Source organism: Polypterus senegalus, chromosome 1 (genome assembly GCF_016835505.1).
Source record: "Polypterus senegalus isolate Bchr_013 chromosome 1, ASM1683550v1, whole genome shotgun sequence".
In the NCBI taxonomy this organism is placed as follows: Eukaryota; Metazoa; Chordata; class Cladistia; order Polypteriformes; family Polypteridae; genus Polypterus; species Polypterus senegalus.
In genome coordinates, this window is record NC_053154.1 from 29,550,369 (window position 1) to 29,566,519 (window position 16,151).

The following is a 16,151-nucleotide window of genomic DNA, read 5'->3' on the forward strand; positions in this document are numbered from 1 at the left end:
TCACTGTGACCTTCGAGCACAGTAATACACGGCTGTGTCTGCAGTCTGCAGGTTGTTCATGGTTAAGTACAGCATGTTGTTGGAATTGTCTCTGCTGATAGTGAATCTTCCCTGCACAGATGATGCATAATACTGGTTACTACCATCACTGCTTATTTCTGCCACCCATTCCAGTCCTTTACCAGGAGGCTGCCGAACCCAGTCCATGTAGTAGCTACTGAATGTAAATCCGGAGGCTTTACACGACAATTTATGTGACTGTCCTGGCTGTAGAGTTACAGGATCTGATTCTTTCAGTGTTATTTGAGCCTGAACACCTAAAAAAGTAGACAAATAAATTAAAAGGGTTGTATAAAAACATCAAAATCATATAGTAACCTCATGTGGCACTTACCATAAAAGCCTAATGTCATTACAAGTAAAGAAAATTGTAAAATCCCCATTTTAAAAAATAACTCTTGCTTTTTTACACTAAGGACTAAGATATAGTGCCTTTATTAAACTGCTGGAGTGACTAAAAGGAATAAATAGCAGATGGAATTTGCATAAATTTAAAAAGAGGAGGGTTAAATCAGTCATGCAAAATGAATCTTCTAGAAGTCACACTGAATGAACATGTCAAAGAAAATAAAGAAATGGCAACAGGGGTTCAATGCTTTTAAACTTTTAAGAATGTGTTTTAGGTTGTAGAAATAATTTACTAGAAATACAAAACACCCATTAAATGACTTTAAATATGTTGGATTCTTATTTTACAGGTAATTTTCTTGAGAACTTTGCGACTAATGAGGACACGGCCAAAGCTGCCCAAACACAATCCCTTTGGCACAGTCTTAAAAATAATGTTTCCTTAATGGTACTACTTGGATCTTTATTATGTTGGGTGGATCTTCATGGCTTCATTGTTTGGCAGAGCACCATTAAATTCTGGGTAGTAGTTTTTGCATATGAAGTTGTTTTTTTGCACATTGAAAAACTTCCTAATATGTAAAAACAAACAAAATCTTCAAAGTATGATGGGTTGCAGGACACTAACCGATTAAGAAACCCTGGACTTAGCCTGTGTTACTGGACATATGCAGCAAGAGTCCTTTTAGAATCAGGACCCACTGCCATTTCACAAATCTGTTATCTCTATTTGACGTTATTCACTTCATGGAGCCTGTTACTGATTAAATTCAATAAAAGTTCTTTCTGGAAACTTCACATGGTTGGATCTTTTGGGAATCAGTAATGGTTCGATTATGGAATCGCTCTGAAGAGCTGGTGTGGCACTTTCATTTTTAAGAGTTTTCCATGATCTGAGTGATGCCTATTAGAATATCACCTTTCCCAGGGCTGATAGTATTTCCTTTATGAATATTTGTACAGCAGCTGCAGTACAAAAACCTTTGTTAAGAACATCATAACAGAAGGAGTACTGTGTTTTGTTAGTGGAGCGAAGGTGTTAATAACATAAAAGCTTATTTTGCTGCCACATGAGAAGGTTAAATTGACTTTATTTTATTGTGTATTCAGTACAATGAAATTCATGCATGCATGTCTCCTAAGAATAGCTGACCAAAATATAATATAAAATAAATACATTGAGGACAACATAACAAGAAATATACACCATATATATTCTGTATATGACTCTTCTGCAATCTTATGACTTCTTCCTAGAATCTGAACTTGAGTCTGTTAGTTTAAGGATGAAAGGCTCAGAAGGGAGGAGTGAGAAAAGCAAGTGTGCAGAATGGCTGAGGTTTTTAATTGCCTTGTTTAGCTTTCTAAGGCAGTGAGTTTTGAATATGTGCTGAACAGAGAGCAGGTGGGTGCCAGTGATGTTCTGTGCTACCTTCATGACACTCTGCAAGGCTTCACGCTTTGGAGCCGAGCAGGTGCAGTACCAGGATGTGATGCAGCCAATGAAGAAGGACTCTAAAGGCTTCCATTTCATAAAGTGTAGTTTTTATTCAGTCCCCAGTGCTTTACCACTAAATAGTCTTCTTTATCCAACTTGTTCCAGTCCCAACCGACTATCTAATATAACTGTAAGGAAAGCAAAAAAGAAGTGGTACAGTATTTTAGGAGAAAGAACTGCCATTTCATGATACCTTCAAATCTCCATTGATCTATGGCCGGGGTTGGTCCTGGAGAGATGTAATTATGGCAGGTTTTTTTTTCAACTCATAGAATAAGAGCACACGTCAACATGAGTTTTAATACCCACTAAATTTTGATCAATATCTTTGCTGGGAGTACATTTGGGAATTTAACAAGTAGAATTATGTATTTCTGTTTAAGTGCTGTTCATAATTTATAACATCATACAACTTAGCATAACAAGTTGAAATCCGCAGTGAAAGAGTAAGGAATTGAGAAAGAAATTACACATAAAATTGTTTAATAACATGTACACATCATTCAACTCTAGTGTTAACTATGACAGATACAATGAAAAGGGAAACTAAAATTGAAAAAAAAAGCCAATTTTGAAGGGTAACTTTAGCCTTTCACATTAGGAGAACACACAAAGGGGAAGTAAATTGTATTAAAATATCTAAGTAACAGAAAGGATATATTAAATTCTAATTATTTACTCCAATGACTAAAAATCAACTCAGTAAACACTTTACACTTTAAGACACATTAGACAGTTCAGTTAGATGTCACCTTCTCCAGTATAATATGATTAATGTCTGACACAGTGTTCTTCACTGGCAACAATACAACTTCTCTTTCTGCTACTGGGTATTGAGAAGCCAAAGTATTTGAATTGTAAAGAAACTGGAGTAGGCTGTGGGATGTAGTGGTTAAGCCTTAAGACTTCAAAACCTGAGAATGTGGGATCAAGTGCTTTTACTGATGCAGTGTGATAGTGAGCAAGTCACTTTACCTGCCAGAACTCCAAATGTGGGAAAACAAAACAAAAGCAATGTTACCCATTGTATCTCTAAAATGTTGTACATTGCCTTGGACAAAGGTGTCAGCCAAATAATAATAATAATACACAGATAAAGGCCAAGATGAAAATATCATAAAAGAACTGGCTAAGCCGAGAATCAAATTATGTCCCATAAAGGTGAAAAGCATCAATAGAAATATTTTGTCCAATTAGCTATAAATAAGGTGTTTTATTAGTGCTTGCTGCTTATACCAAAAGTGACCAGAGGCTTGGGTATATCAAAAGTCTGTATTTAGTTATTTATGTATTGTGACGAAAGGAAATCACCAAAACAAATATAAAGGTTTGGGGATTGGCCCTGTATATGGATTTTCCAGGTCAAGATGATAAATGTAATATTTTATCAGACATTCGACAAACTGTTGTTGCTTCTGTCGGCTTTTATACAAAAAGTATTCAAAATGGCTACAGGAAGTGACGTCATCAACGGGAGCCGGACGTGACATCATTATAGCGGGACCGGAAGTAACGTCATCAGCAGGAGCCAGAAGTGACATCATCATGGCAGGACCAGAAGTGACGTCATCAACAGGAGCCGGAAGTGTTGTTATGGGTGGTGAAGTGTATGATGAACTGCAGTCTGGAGTTTATTGTTTTTGGTATGCGATTATTTCTCTTCTTTAGTTCTACAGGGTCAGAAAGAAAGGCATTAATACCATCATACAACCCCCCCATCTTGTAACCATTCACTCACCTCTGGGCCTGTTGATTGCCTCCTAAGCACACGTGTGTGACAGTATTTATTTACTTTATTTATGTATGTTTTTATTTATTGTGCATACATTTGCAATAAAATATCCACATCATTTCACAATATTAATAGATGTAGGTTCATGGGGAGAACATTCTCAAGCCTGCTTAATTCAATTTAGAGTCACAGAAGACTGGAGGATAACTCTATGAAACTGGGCACAAGGTAGGAAAATACCCTGGATGGGGACCCACACCATTGCAGGGTAACTGGGGTAATTAACAATGATCAATCAATTTTAAATCCATCTATTTGCTGAAACTGCAATTTTAATTCCAAGGAAGACTGTAATGGAGTATATTCTGTTTCCATTCTGACAAAACATTTGAACAATTTTGGAAAGAAGAGACTATTCTATCTAACAAGCTTGTCAATTTTATTCAATTAAATTATCAAAAATACCATTGAATTGCATTTTAATGTCCTCAAAGTCTATGATATTATTTCTTAATATACTTACTGCATGTTGTTGATAGTTTTCTGTCTGACGAAAAATTTTGTAACAATTGTAATGAACTGAATTTTTGTATTCCCTGTAGTGTGAAACAGCCACAGTTCTCTTATATTTCTAAACTAGCAAAATACCCACGCTTCGCAGCGGAGAAGTAGTGTGTCAAAGAATTTATGAAAAAGAAAAGGAAACATTTTAAAAATAACGTAACATGACTGTCAATGTAATTGTTTTGTGACTGTTATGAGTGTTGCTGTCATCAAGGATTTGATTATCATTATTTCTTTCAATCAGGTTCGTATTTGGAGGATGTGTTGTGTTCAAGTTACATTCCGTGTTTGTCTAGTCTATATCTGACCATCTCATCTTCGTTGTCAACCGTTGTAAAGATAACAGGTTTCATTCATCGAAGTGTTCACTACCCAAATCGGTACTCGTGAATCTAAGATGTTTAACAGGCATTCCCGGTATTAAGTTCTGGATTTGCCTGCGAATATTTAGCGGCAGCGTGTCTATGAACATAATTTAAACGTAAGCTTTACACCTTGCGTTCCTATTGATATGTCTACAAAGGCTTGTTCCGATTCAGAGGGTTGTTCCTTTCTTACTGCATCAATAAATAGCTCTTCTTCCTCTTTATCTGAGACATCACACACTGCATACACGGGTTTACCTTTCCCAGTCCTGCAAACTTTAGCGAAGTGGTTCAATTTACCACATTTTTTACACTGTCTTCCTTTAGCTGGACAATGGCTTTTTCCACCGTGTGCTTTGTTTCCGAAGTAGCTGCACTCATGAATATGCTTGTATGCGTCACTTGCTTCATATTCTTTTGCTGCCTTCTCAATTGTGTAATGCGTTTTTTGTTCAGCGCTCTTTGGAGCTCTTGCTTGTTGTCTGCGTACTGCGTTCACAGTCAGTTCACTTGAGCCGCTCAGAGTACATGCATCAAAGGTTCTCAGCTGTGCTTGTGCTATCTCGTGTGATCTTGCGATGTCCACGGCTTTATTTAATGTTAGCTCAGACCCGGCACTTAAAAGTTTCTGTCGCACTTTCGCTGAGTTTTTGCCAAACACTATTCTATCCCTGACCATCTCATCCTCATTTGCATAAGCATAGTCCTTCACCAGCAATTTTAACTCCGTTACAAAGTGATCAAAAGTCTCGTTTATACCCTGCGTCTTCTCATTAAACTTGTATCTCGCGAATATCGTATTCGTCTTAGGCATGACAAACGCCTCAAAGCAGTCATAATAAGTTTTTTAGTACCTTGGCTTCCTCCTGGGTGAGAGTCCATGTGTTCAAAATGTCTCTTCCTTTATCCCCAGTCCACAGGAGCAGGTTGCTGCATTTCTCACTCTCGTCTTTGCCTTTTAGCAGGCCAGAAAACATCAGCTCCCCGTGCTGTCAGAACTTTTTCCATTCTCCCGGCAGGTTAAGAGAATCCCAGTCAATTCGTGGTGAGGGAACTACAACAAAATCCATTACTGTCCTCTATTCTGACACCATGTCTTGTTTTCACAAATTGTGAAAAATGAAATGATGGCGAGACTTTCTTTTAAAGTATGCAGGGGAACTTTATTTATTACAGCTCTTACATTCACGGCATCCATGCTCTAAATTAACTTCCATAATAGTAAACTTTAGGTCCCTTTTTCTGGTGCCTTCCTGACAACATAGGTGCCTAAACCATGCCTGATAATAATACATTTCAATGACATATAAATATTACAGTGATCATCTCGATAGACATCTCATCACCCAAATTGCTACTCGTGAATCTAAGATGTTTAACAGGCATTCCCGGTATTAACTTTTTGATTTGCCTGCAAATATTTACCGGCAGCGTGTCTATTGGACTGCTGCTGACGGACGGCCTTATATGGGCAGGCACTCAATTACATGGGAGGCGTGGTGATGGGGGAGGCATCTCCGCCTCACATGGTGACCGAGCTGCAGGCTATGGCCGTATATATGTACGTAAGTAGGATTCAGTTATGACCGTTACGCGTAGAATTTCGAAATGAAACCTGCTTAACTTGTGTAAGTAATTTGTAAGGAATGAGCCTGCCAAATTTCAGCCTTCTACCTACACGGGAAGTTGGAGAATTAGTGATGAGTGAGTCAGTGAGGGCTTTGCCTTTTATTAGTATAGACTGGAAATAAGGTGTTGGCTGGCATTGTAATGTGGAGCACTAAAATCAAGGTAAGTGTCAAGACAACAGTCTCAGATTCAATGGAACTACATTTCAATCTCTTATTCAAAGGACTTTGTGAACTTCTTTTTCATCATGAGTGACACCGAAAAGAAGTTAAACTGAATGATGGGACAGCTTAGCCATTATCTAAACAAACAGACTTGATGGACTGAATGATCACCTCTCGCTTGTCAAATTTCTTATGATAGAACAAAGTATAGAATATAGCATATTTCAATAAAAAATATTATTATTTAAACCCTTTAAACTCATACTCATTTTTGTCTGCTTTCTGCTACTTTGATTTAACTGGCTATAACTTCATCATTCTTCAGTCAATATTCAATTTCAACCCTTCAAAATAATATAAGAAATTTCCTTTAAAGAAAATATAGTTATGTTGCAGCAGAATATGTTGCAAAATGCAGTAGTGTGTTTACCAGAAAATACATTTCAAATGTTATTCTTCTTTCCATACATGTTGGAATAAGCTTCCAAATACTATAAAAGCATCAGTGTATGTTTCAGAAACACCTAGAAAAAATATGTTATGAAATAAATACAAATAATACTAGTTTTACTGTTTTGAAGTAGTACCAAAAACAAGATTTTTTTCCTCCACTTCTACTGTCTTCAAATAAATGTTCTTAACATAAATACCCATTGTTGGAAACCAGTGGCATTGTATCAGTTTGACAGACAGGACTTACTGTCAGAATACATACAGTTGGTAAAAAAAATTATACTTTGTATTCAAATTACAACTCTTAATAGTGGCAAGATTCCAAAACATCTTTACACAAACAAGAAAATCTGAAATATAGCAAGTGAATTGTGGTGTCATTTCAAGGTTAAACCAACCTCTCATTTAGTAGATAACAGCCTATCCATCAAATTGTACACATTTGAATCAGGATGTTCAAGAAAGCCATTGGTGGATGGGGGGTTGGTCAGACCATCATTGAGATAAAAATAGAAAACATTGCAACATGGTACTGGAGTATGCAACAAACACCATTTTAATAGCAAAACATTGCACTTTAATTATAGCAATGAGGAAATTAATCATTTTCTTCAGTCTTTTCGGAGGGTCCAAAACATTGGGGTTAAGTTTAAATGGTTAATACTGAATCAAGTGTTTGTCACATAACACCATTACCTGCTGTCAGGTCTAGCACAAAGTCTCATGAAGATTTCATCACTGTGATTTATTTTTTTATATTTGTTATTTATTATTTTGTAATGCTTGGCACTAATGCTTTTTGCAGCCCGTGTAATCCTTGGGTCTTACGTGAGATGCATCTAATTAAATTAATTTGTAATTTTCCCAGGAGTTATTGCCATGAAGCCTAATGTTAGGTTGGCACTTATAATTATAAGGATTAAGAGGACAGATTAGAAATAGCTTGCTCTCTTTCTCTCCCCCCATTCCCCCCTCCACATGAGTCTAGACCACACTTCATAAAGTCCCAGTCCTCTGACATGCCTAGAGACAGAGCACATCCAAAACAAAATTAGCCACCCAGCAGTGGCGTATAAGGATTAAAACAGAGATATCTATTGACAACAGTCCAAATCATATAAGCATAAAATACAATCTTGAACCACCTTGAGAGAGTAAACCTAGGGAATGATGTTAAACAGTAGCCCTGGATAAGCAAAGTAAGCCCTAATACAATAAACCAAGGGTATGATGTTAAACAGCCTCCTTAAAAAAATACACATACATACATACATATAGGCATTTCATTGTTATTAAAACATAAACAAAATGTGGCTGAGAAGTAAATAGAATGTATAATTATGGTACAAGTATCATTGCAAATGGGTTAAACAGCCGGTAGGTAAGATCTTCTTTGCCATCCAAGGACAGAATGCGAGGCACAATCACACCCGGGATCAGGGTTTTTTTTTAGCTCTTTTTCTGTTTCCTCTGTAGAAGTAAAAATGTAGAGTTTGCCTTGAATGTCCACTTTCAATTTGGAAGGATACAAGAGGTTGTATCTGATCTCGGCTTTCCGTAAGCGCTGTTTAATGTTGTAAAATGTGGCATGCTTAGCCGCTGTTGAAGGTGAGTAATCAGGGAAAATATTAATGTGGTTATTTTCAAATATAATCTCTTGTATCTGTCTGAGAAGTAACATTACATGTAATTTAAATTGTCATTTTTCAAAATGCTTGATGAGAGTCCTAGGTTTAGAGGTATTTGATCCCCATATGTGGTAAGCTGCTGCTATCTCGGTGTTTGATTTGAAGTCCTCTATAATTATTTTAGAGAATAGTTCACCTACGAATTTCACTGGGTTTGGACTTTTACGATTCTCAGGGAGACCTTCAATTCTAATATTATTCCTTCTGCATCGATCTTCCAGTGCAGCTAGTCTCTCTCTGAGTACTTTACATTCAGAATTGGCAGGTGTTGCTTTTTCGTCAGCGGTAGATACAAATTGTTCAGCTGTTTCAATACGAGTCATGAATGTTTGCTTAATGTCTTCCAACTGAGCGCCATATGCTCTAAGTTTATTCTCAAACTTAGATGCATTTTCCAGTATTTGTTCCTCAATTTTTTTCTAGCATACCTTTAAAGGTTGCCTCAAAGTGATTTAAATGTTTTTCTTGGTCTTTAATATCCTGAAGCAACTTCTTTTTTGTCTTGTGTATGTCCTTCATTTCTTTCTTTCTATCATCTATACATCCTTCTTTATATTATTCTTTAGCTCCTTTATGTGTTGAGTGGTGGCCATTAATGCGATCATTACTGTCAGCTCGGACAGATCATTTTGGCCTATGTATCAGATATTTACATAACATTTTTTTACATAAGATATAGGGAATATAAAAAAAAGTTTGACATAAAGTGAAAATTATATTCATTATAACTATATCAATTATAGTTATTTGCATTTATGAAAGTTTCTTTCCCAGTCATATCTGTCCTGTCAATAAATTATCTATCTATCTATCTATCTATCTATCTATCTATCTATCTATCTATCTATCTATCTATCTATCATCATCATCATCACTAGTTTCCTGTTTTTCCCAATTTAGCCTGTCCCTCTAATGAAATCCATTTCTTTCACTCTCTATGGCCCTCAACATCCTTGGGAATGAAACTTTGTCTTTTCATACCATCCAACACCACATTCTCCTGACCCCTTAAGACCATGTCCCCTCCAGCTACATTTTGGTGCACCTCTTCAATCTGTCATCCCTGTGCCTTTCAGTCTTCATGTCCAAACCACCATAAACTGTTTCTCTTCAGCACACCATGATCACCCTGGTGATCTTTGAAAAATTACATTGCAGTAGCAATATCTGTTTTAATACTTTTCTAGCACTGGAGATAGGCAAGTAGCCCAAAGAGGGCTGACAAGGTGACAGACTGAGAGGTATAGTCAGTCAGTCAGTCATTTTCCAACCTGCTATATCCTAACACAGGGTCACGGGGGTCTGCTGGAGCCAATCCCAGCCAACACAGGGCGCAAGAGAGGAACAAATCCCTCCCATCCAGTGACTACATCTCTTCTGTAATCTTCATTTGGAAGATTAAGAGCAATGACTCCCAGAGCCTTCACTGTGTAGACAAAGTACTGTTGAAGTGATTGTATGCACAGTGTCTGGAAGGCCATCTTACACAACAGATGTCAATCAGTGATTTTCTGCACAATCTCAGACAGCAGATGTTCTGTTTTGGTTCTCTGTGTGAAAAACATGACTATGGATTTCATTCTGTGAAGAGCATTATGCATTATTTGAAGGGAACAAGAGTGAGCAATGATGAGGTTCAGATGGTTCTCACTGCAGTGCATGTATCCAGCTTTTGATAAATCCCTCTTAACAAAAGCATGGACTCCAAATGTGCCACTGCTCAAATCTTACACCATCATAGCCTTGCCCTCTGCCGTTGTCTATATCAATGCCCAGGTGACTCAGGATCTCTCTTATGACAATGGTTTAGTGTTGCCCAGAAATATTTTGCAAGGTGGGTATTTCCACCAATTCTAATATTCTCATCTTTGTCTATACACCTTAGGCAGAGTGACATCAGTTCTTCATTGTAAGATGCCTGTTCATCTACCAAAACAGAGTAAATCTCATCATCCTTGATCTCTTTAACAAGGCTAGACTGTATCATTCCAATGACATCTATGATCTCATTTTGTGTTTGAGGTGAAATATAAATGATATTTTCAGCTTGGGGTTCTTCATGTGTTGTTTCAAAATTTCATCATGGTTGCCCAGCAATAAAAGACAGAATGTTTCTTGGTTTCACAGATTCACTGTTGCCTCTAAGACCAATACACTGGTGACCAGAATAGAACACTGCCTCTGCAACTGAGTTTAACATTTGTCTGTTTTCTTTGATGTTTGACAGGTTTATCAATAGGCCTTAGATCTTTTCCATGCAGTTTGATGATAACACTTGAGTTAATTCTTGCCTATAATGTCAGACATTTTATGCCACTTAACAAATGGAGAATTGTAAATACTATCATTTTTGCTTGTAAAGAGAACACAGCAGACACAAAAGACACAATCAAGTTTTGTGCTGTATACCATTCAAGAATCATATCTTTCATGCCAACTGAAATTCAATGCCCAGTTACATCCACCAAAAAGTAGGTTTGGTTGGTTTCTCATGATTTTTTAGTAAATGGCATTTCTGACCATGTTGTACTCTTTGATTGATCTCTGCTTCTGCTTTTGTGTTTTGGATATAAGCTTTTAAATCAATGACCATTTCCTCACTTTCAAATTGTTTGGATAACTAAGGCAGTGCACATGTATTCAGGTGACAATTGTCATCAGCAGAGTTAATAGAAGAGTAAATAAATGTATAGTTGTGCTATTAAATGTGTGTGTTCCATACAGGCGTGGACAACATTTGCTGGTACCCTCCCAGCTCAATGGAAAAGTGCTATATGCCTCCTGAAAAGTGATTAATGTAAAACAATTATATTTTCTATATGCCTTTAATATGTCATTGAGTAAAGCAAAGCAAGTGTGAACAGAGATAAAGTATTACTTATTCTACAAAGATATTCTAAAATGGCCTATAGACATTTGTTGGTACCCCAAGAACCATCCCCTATAACTGGGATAGAGTGATGTTTCAAACTAGTTGTTTTCTTTAATTAGTATCGCACATGTCTCCAATCGTGCAATCAGTCTTTCAGCTCATTTAAATGGAGGAAAGTTGTCACTCTGCTTTTTGGAATCATTGTGAGTTCCACACTAAACATGGATCAGAGAAAGCAAAGGAGAGAGTCATTATTAAGAAGTTTAACATCCATGGGACTGTAGCTAATGTCTCTGGACGCAGCTGCAAGAGGAAAATCAACCCGGAATGGACAGAAAGATATTGAGAATAGTAGACAAAAAACCAAGGTCAACTTGTAAGGAGATACAGGCTTAACTCCAAGGTCAAGGTCCATCAGTGTCTGATCGCACCACCTTTCATTTTTGAGAGACAGAAGGCTTAATGAAAGAAGAACTGTGGAAAGAAATGCATGCAAAACCAGACTGGAATTTGCTAAAATGCGTATTAACATGTCACATTGCTTCTGGTCTTTGGACATATAAGACAAAACTAGAACTTTTTGGAAAATGTCTTGAAAATTGAAGGTTTCAAAGAAAAGACACCATACCTTCTTTATGAAACATGGAGGAGTCTTGGTTATGTTTTGGGAATGATTTGCCTCATCTGACATGTGTTGCCTTGAGTCTGTATAGAGAACATTAAATCTCAAGGTTATCAAAAATATTCTTGAGTGAAACTTACTGTCCAGTGTCAGAAAGCTGTTTCTCAGGCACATGTCATAGATCCTCCAACAGGATAATGATCCAAAATACACAGCTAACAGCACTCAAGAAAAACTAAGAACTAAACATTGGACTATTCTGAAGTAGCCTTCTATGAGCTCTGATTTGAATCTTGTCGAAAATCTATGGAGAGAACTGAAACAAGCAGTCTGGAGAAGGCTCCCTTCAAATCTGACACTGCTGGAGCAGTTTGCTCAGGAGGAGTCGGCCAAACGACCTCTGGAAGGTGCAGAAGTCTCGTTGAAAGCTCCAGGAATCGTGTGTTTGCAGTGATTGCCTCTAGAGGTCATGCAACGAAATATTAGGTTAAGAGTCTCATCATTTTTGTCTTTAATTCTTTGCCATTTTAAGTTTTGTTATTATTTTAAATATTATGTTGAGTCAAAACTCTAAAGCAATTTTGATTTTTTTTCGGATATAGAATAAACAATGATTTGTGCCAATTTCTTTTGTCAGTTTCAAGTTATTTCATAGACAATTGTGGGTTCTTCTTTTTTTTTTACATAGCGCAAAGATATGCTGCCAAAATGGGAGACAGCTGTTACCTGTTGGCCTGTGTATTCCTGTTTATGAAGTCTTCTGCCAAAAGTCATCTGACACATCCACATCTGTCTCCTAAAGATTGTTTGTGATATTCTGGACAGGCATTAGGGACTTTTTCTTTACCATAGTGAGGATTCCTCTGTCATTAGCAGTGGAGATCTTTCTTGGCATACAAGTCCCCTTGCAATAACTGAGCTAATCATTGTGTTGTTTCTTCTTAAAGATATTCCATGGAGTTGGTTTAGATTGTCCTAAGGTTTTACCGATGTCTGTAATGGCTTTATTCTTGTTTTTCAGCCTTATAATGGTACCTTTGATTTTCACTGGCACATGTCTGTTCCTAATGTTGAACAATGGTAACTATAAACTCCAAATGGTGGAAGCAAACCTAAGAATCTTATGCCTGCACAAGTGAAGCAATGAAACTCACCTGAGGAATCAGAAATACCTATGATGCCAATTGTACCAACTGTACCAAACATTCAGGAGCCCTAAAATGGGAGGACCAGGTAGAGAAAGTGTTGTGTGCACATATCCTTAAATTAAAGTCTGCAGTGTGTATTTTAATCACATCTGAATTGTTTGATTTGTAATTTTAAAATCTGGAGCAGAGGCGTAATTCAAGGAAAAATATTTCTAGTGTACTGAACATTGTGGAGGGCACTGTAGGCTTGTCTACACACTTTTTCAATATCCCCTTTGGATTTTTGCTCAGCTAAACAATATGACGTTACAGCAAAAGGTGTTTTAATAATGTGCCATTTGAAACATGCTCATCTATTTCACAAGTCATGCCCACAATATTGGGGTCTTATCTGGATAAATTTGTAAGCATTCGTAGCTTTGCTGATAGGGGTGCTTAGCAAACCAGTTTACTGTATGTTTGTCAGGCATTTTTATTTATGTGAATAATAAAGGGATCTTTGAATCTCCTGTAATGATTTTAATATGTGTTGTTTGTGTTTCTTCTGAAAGAAGAGAATACCAGATAGTCAAAGAATTTATTCTGTGTTCTTTATTCCAATGCACCAAATGTACTTCAGTTATTCCAACAAGTCCTCCTTACATACATCACTGCCAATAGTTTACCACTGCACTGCCTATTTGTTTGTTTGCATTTATTTTCAGTCCTTTACTGTCTGACAGATACCTGCTTATACAAAAAATACAACATATATATAAGAATACAGTATATTGTCATAATATACATGTTATATTCAGTATTTTGGTGTAAACAAACTGTGTTATCAGACAAAATAAAAATGATAATTTTCCCATATTTTAGTGAATAGTATTAAACTGAATCCAGAAACCACATTTCACACACACACACTTCATAAAACTGGAACACACGCCCCTGTGGTTTTGTGGGTTTTCTGAAGCTGAAAAATAAAAAACATTTTCTCCAAATATAAGGATTGTTATTTTTTCTAATAACTCATAATAGTACACTTTTGTATGGCATAGTTCCTCAGTTTTTGTTATGACAGACATATCACATCTGTCACTGTGTATCTTTAGCACAGTAATACACGGCTGTGTCTGCAGTCTGTAGGTTGTTCATGGTTAAGTACAGCATGTTGTTAGAATTGTCTCTGCTGATGGTGAATCTTCCCTGCACAGATGATGCATAATACTGGCTACCACTGCTGTATATTGCTGCCACCCATTCCAGTCCTTTACCAGGAGGCTGACGGACCCAGGTCATGGCGAAGCTACTGAATGTAAATCCTGAGGCTTTACATGACAATTTATGTGACTGTCCTGGCTGTAGGGTTACAGGATCTGATTCTGTCAGTGTTATTTGAGCCTGAACACCTAAAAAAGAAGACAAATAAATTAAAGGTTTGCATTAAAACATCAAAATCATGTAGTAACCTCATGTGGCACTTACCATAAAAGCCTAATGCCATTACAAGTAAAGGAAATTGTAAAATCCCCATTTTAAAAAAAAATCTTGCTAAGGACTAAGATATAGTGCCTTTATTAAACTGCTAGAGTGGCCAGAAGGAATAAATAGCAGATGGAATTTGCATAAATTTAAGAAGAGGAAGGTTAAATCAGTCATGCAAATTTACTCTTCTAGAAGCCACACAAAATGAACATGTCAAAGAAAACAAAGAATTGGCAACGGGGGTTCAATGCTTTTAAACTTTTAAGAATGTGTTTTAGGTTGTAGAAATAATTGACTAGAAATACAAAACACCCATCCAATGACTTTAAATATGTTGGAGTCTTATTCTGCAGAGAATGTTCTTGAGAACGTTGCTACTAACTTAACACGGACAAACTTACCCAAACAATCTCTTTGGTACAGTCATAAAAATAATGTTTCCTTAATGGCACAATTTGGACTACATACTATGTTGGGTGGTTCTTTATAGCTTCACTGTTTGGCAGAGCACCATTTAATTCTGGGAAGTAGTTTTTACATATGAAGTTGTTTTTTAAAACTTTGAAAAACTTCCTAATATGTAAAAACAAAGAAAACCTTCAATGTATGATGGGCTGCATACTGGGCATATGCAGCAAGAGTCCTTTTAGAATCAGGACCCACTGCCATTTCACAAATCTCTTATCCTAAATTTGTGGTTATTCACTGCATGGAGCCTGTTACTGTATATTCTGTATATTACTTTTCTGCAATTTTTTGACTTCTTGGTAGAATTTGGACTTGGATCTGCTATTATAAGGATGAAAGGCTCAGAAGGGAGGAGTGAGAAAAGCAAGTGTGCAGAATGGCTGAGGTTCTTAATTGCCTTCTTTACCTTTCTAAATCTGTGAGTTTTGATTATGTGCTTAATAGAAAGAAGCTGGGTGCCAGTGATGTTCTGTTCTGCCTTCATCAACCTCTGCAGTGCTTCATGCTTTGGAGCCAAGCAGGTGCTGTACCAGAATGTGATTCAGTCAATGAAGTTGGACACTAAAGGCTTCCATTGTATAAAGTGTAGTTTTTATTCAGTCCCCAGTGCAGTACCACTAAATAGTCTGCTCCTTTCCTACGTGTTCCAGTTGCAACCAACTATCTAATATAATTATACAGAAAGCAAAACAGAAGTGTTTTATGATTTGTTAAATGGTACAATATTTTAGAAGAAAAAACTGTCTTGAGGATTTCCTGAAACCTTCAAATCTCCATTGATCAATGCCTGGTGTTGATCCTGGTGAGATGTAATTACTGCAGGTCTTTTTTTCAATTCATAGAATAAGAGAACACAGTAACATGAGTCAGGTTGGGTGAGCTTGACTTGTCATTATAGTCAGGATTTGTTAATAAGCCTTTAAAAATGATTCAAAAACATCTACAAATGTACAAAGAAACCTAGAGGCCTACAACCACTAAATGCCTGTTGCCCACAAATCAGTTAATGTTGAAAGGTGAGCCAAGAAACCCTGGCCAAAATAAACATAAACTTGATTATCCATCCATCC

General features: G+C 36.8%; 2 gene segments (V, D, J or C); both read right to left on the reverse strand.

Annotated features, from left to right (window-relative positions):
* On the reverse strand, window positions 1-481 carry LOC120528505. The segment is given in 2 exon segments: window positions 1-317; window positions 395-481. Coding segments are annotated over 2 exon segments (366 nt in total).
* Window positions 482-14,223: 13,742 nt separating this feature from the next.
* LOC120529524 lies at window positions 14,224-14,695 on the reverse strand. The segment is given in 2 exon segments: window positions 14,224-14,537; window positions 14,614-14,695. Coding segments are annotated over 2 exon segments (363 nt in total).
* Between the last annotated feature and the right edge of the window lie 1,456 nt (window positions 14,696-16,151).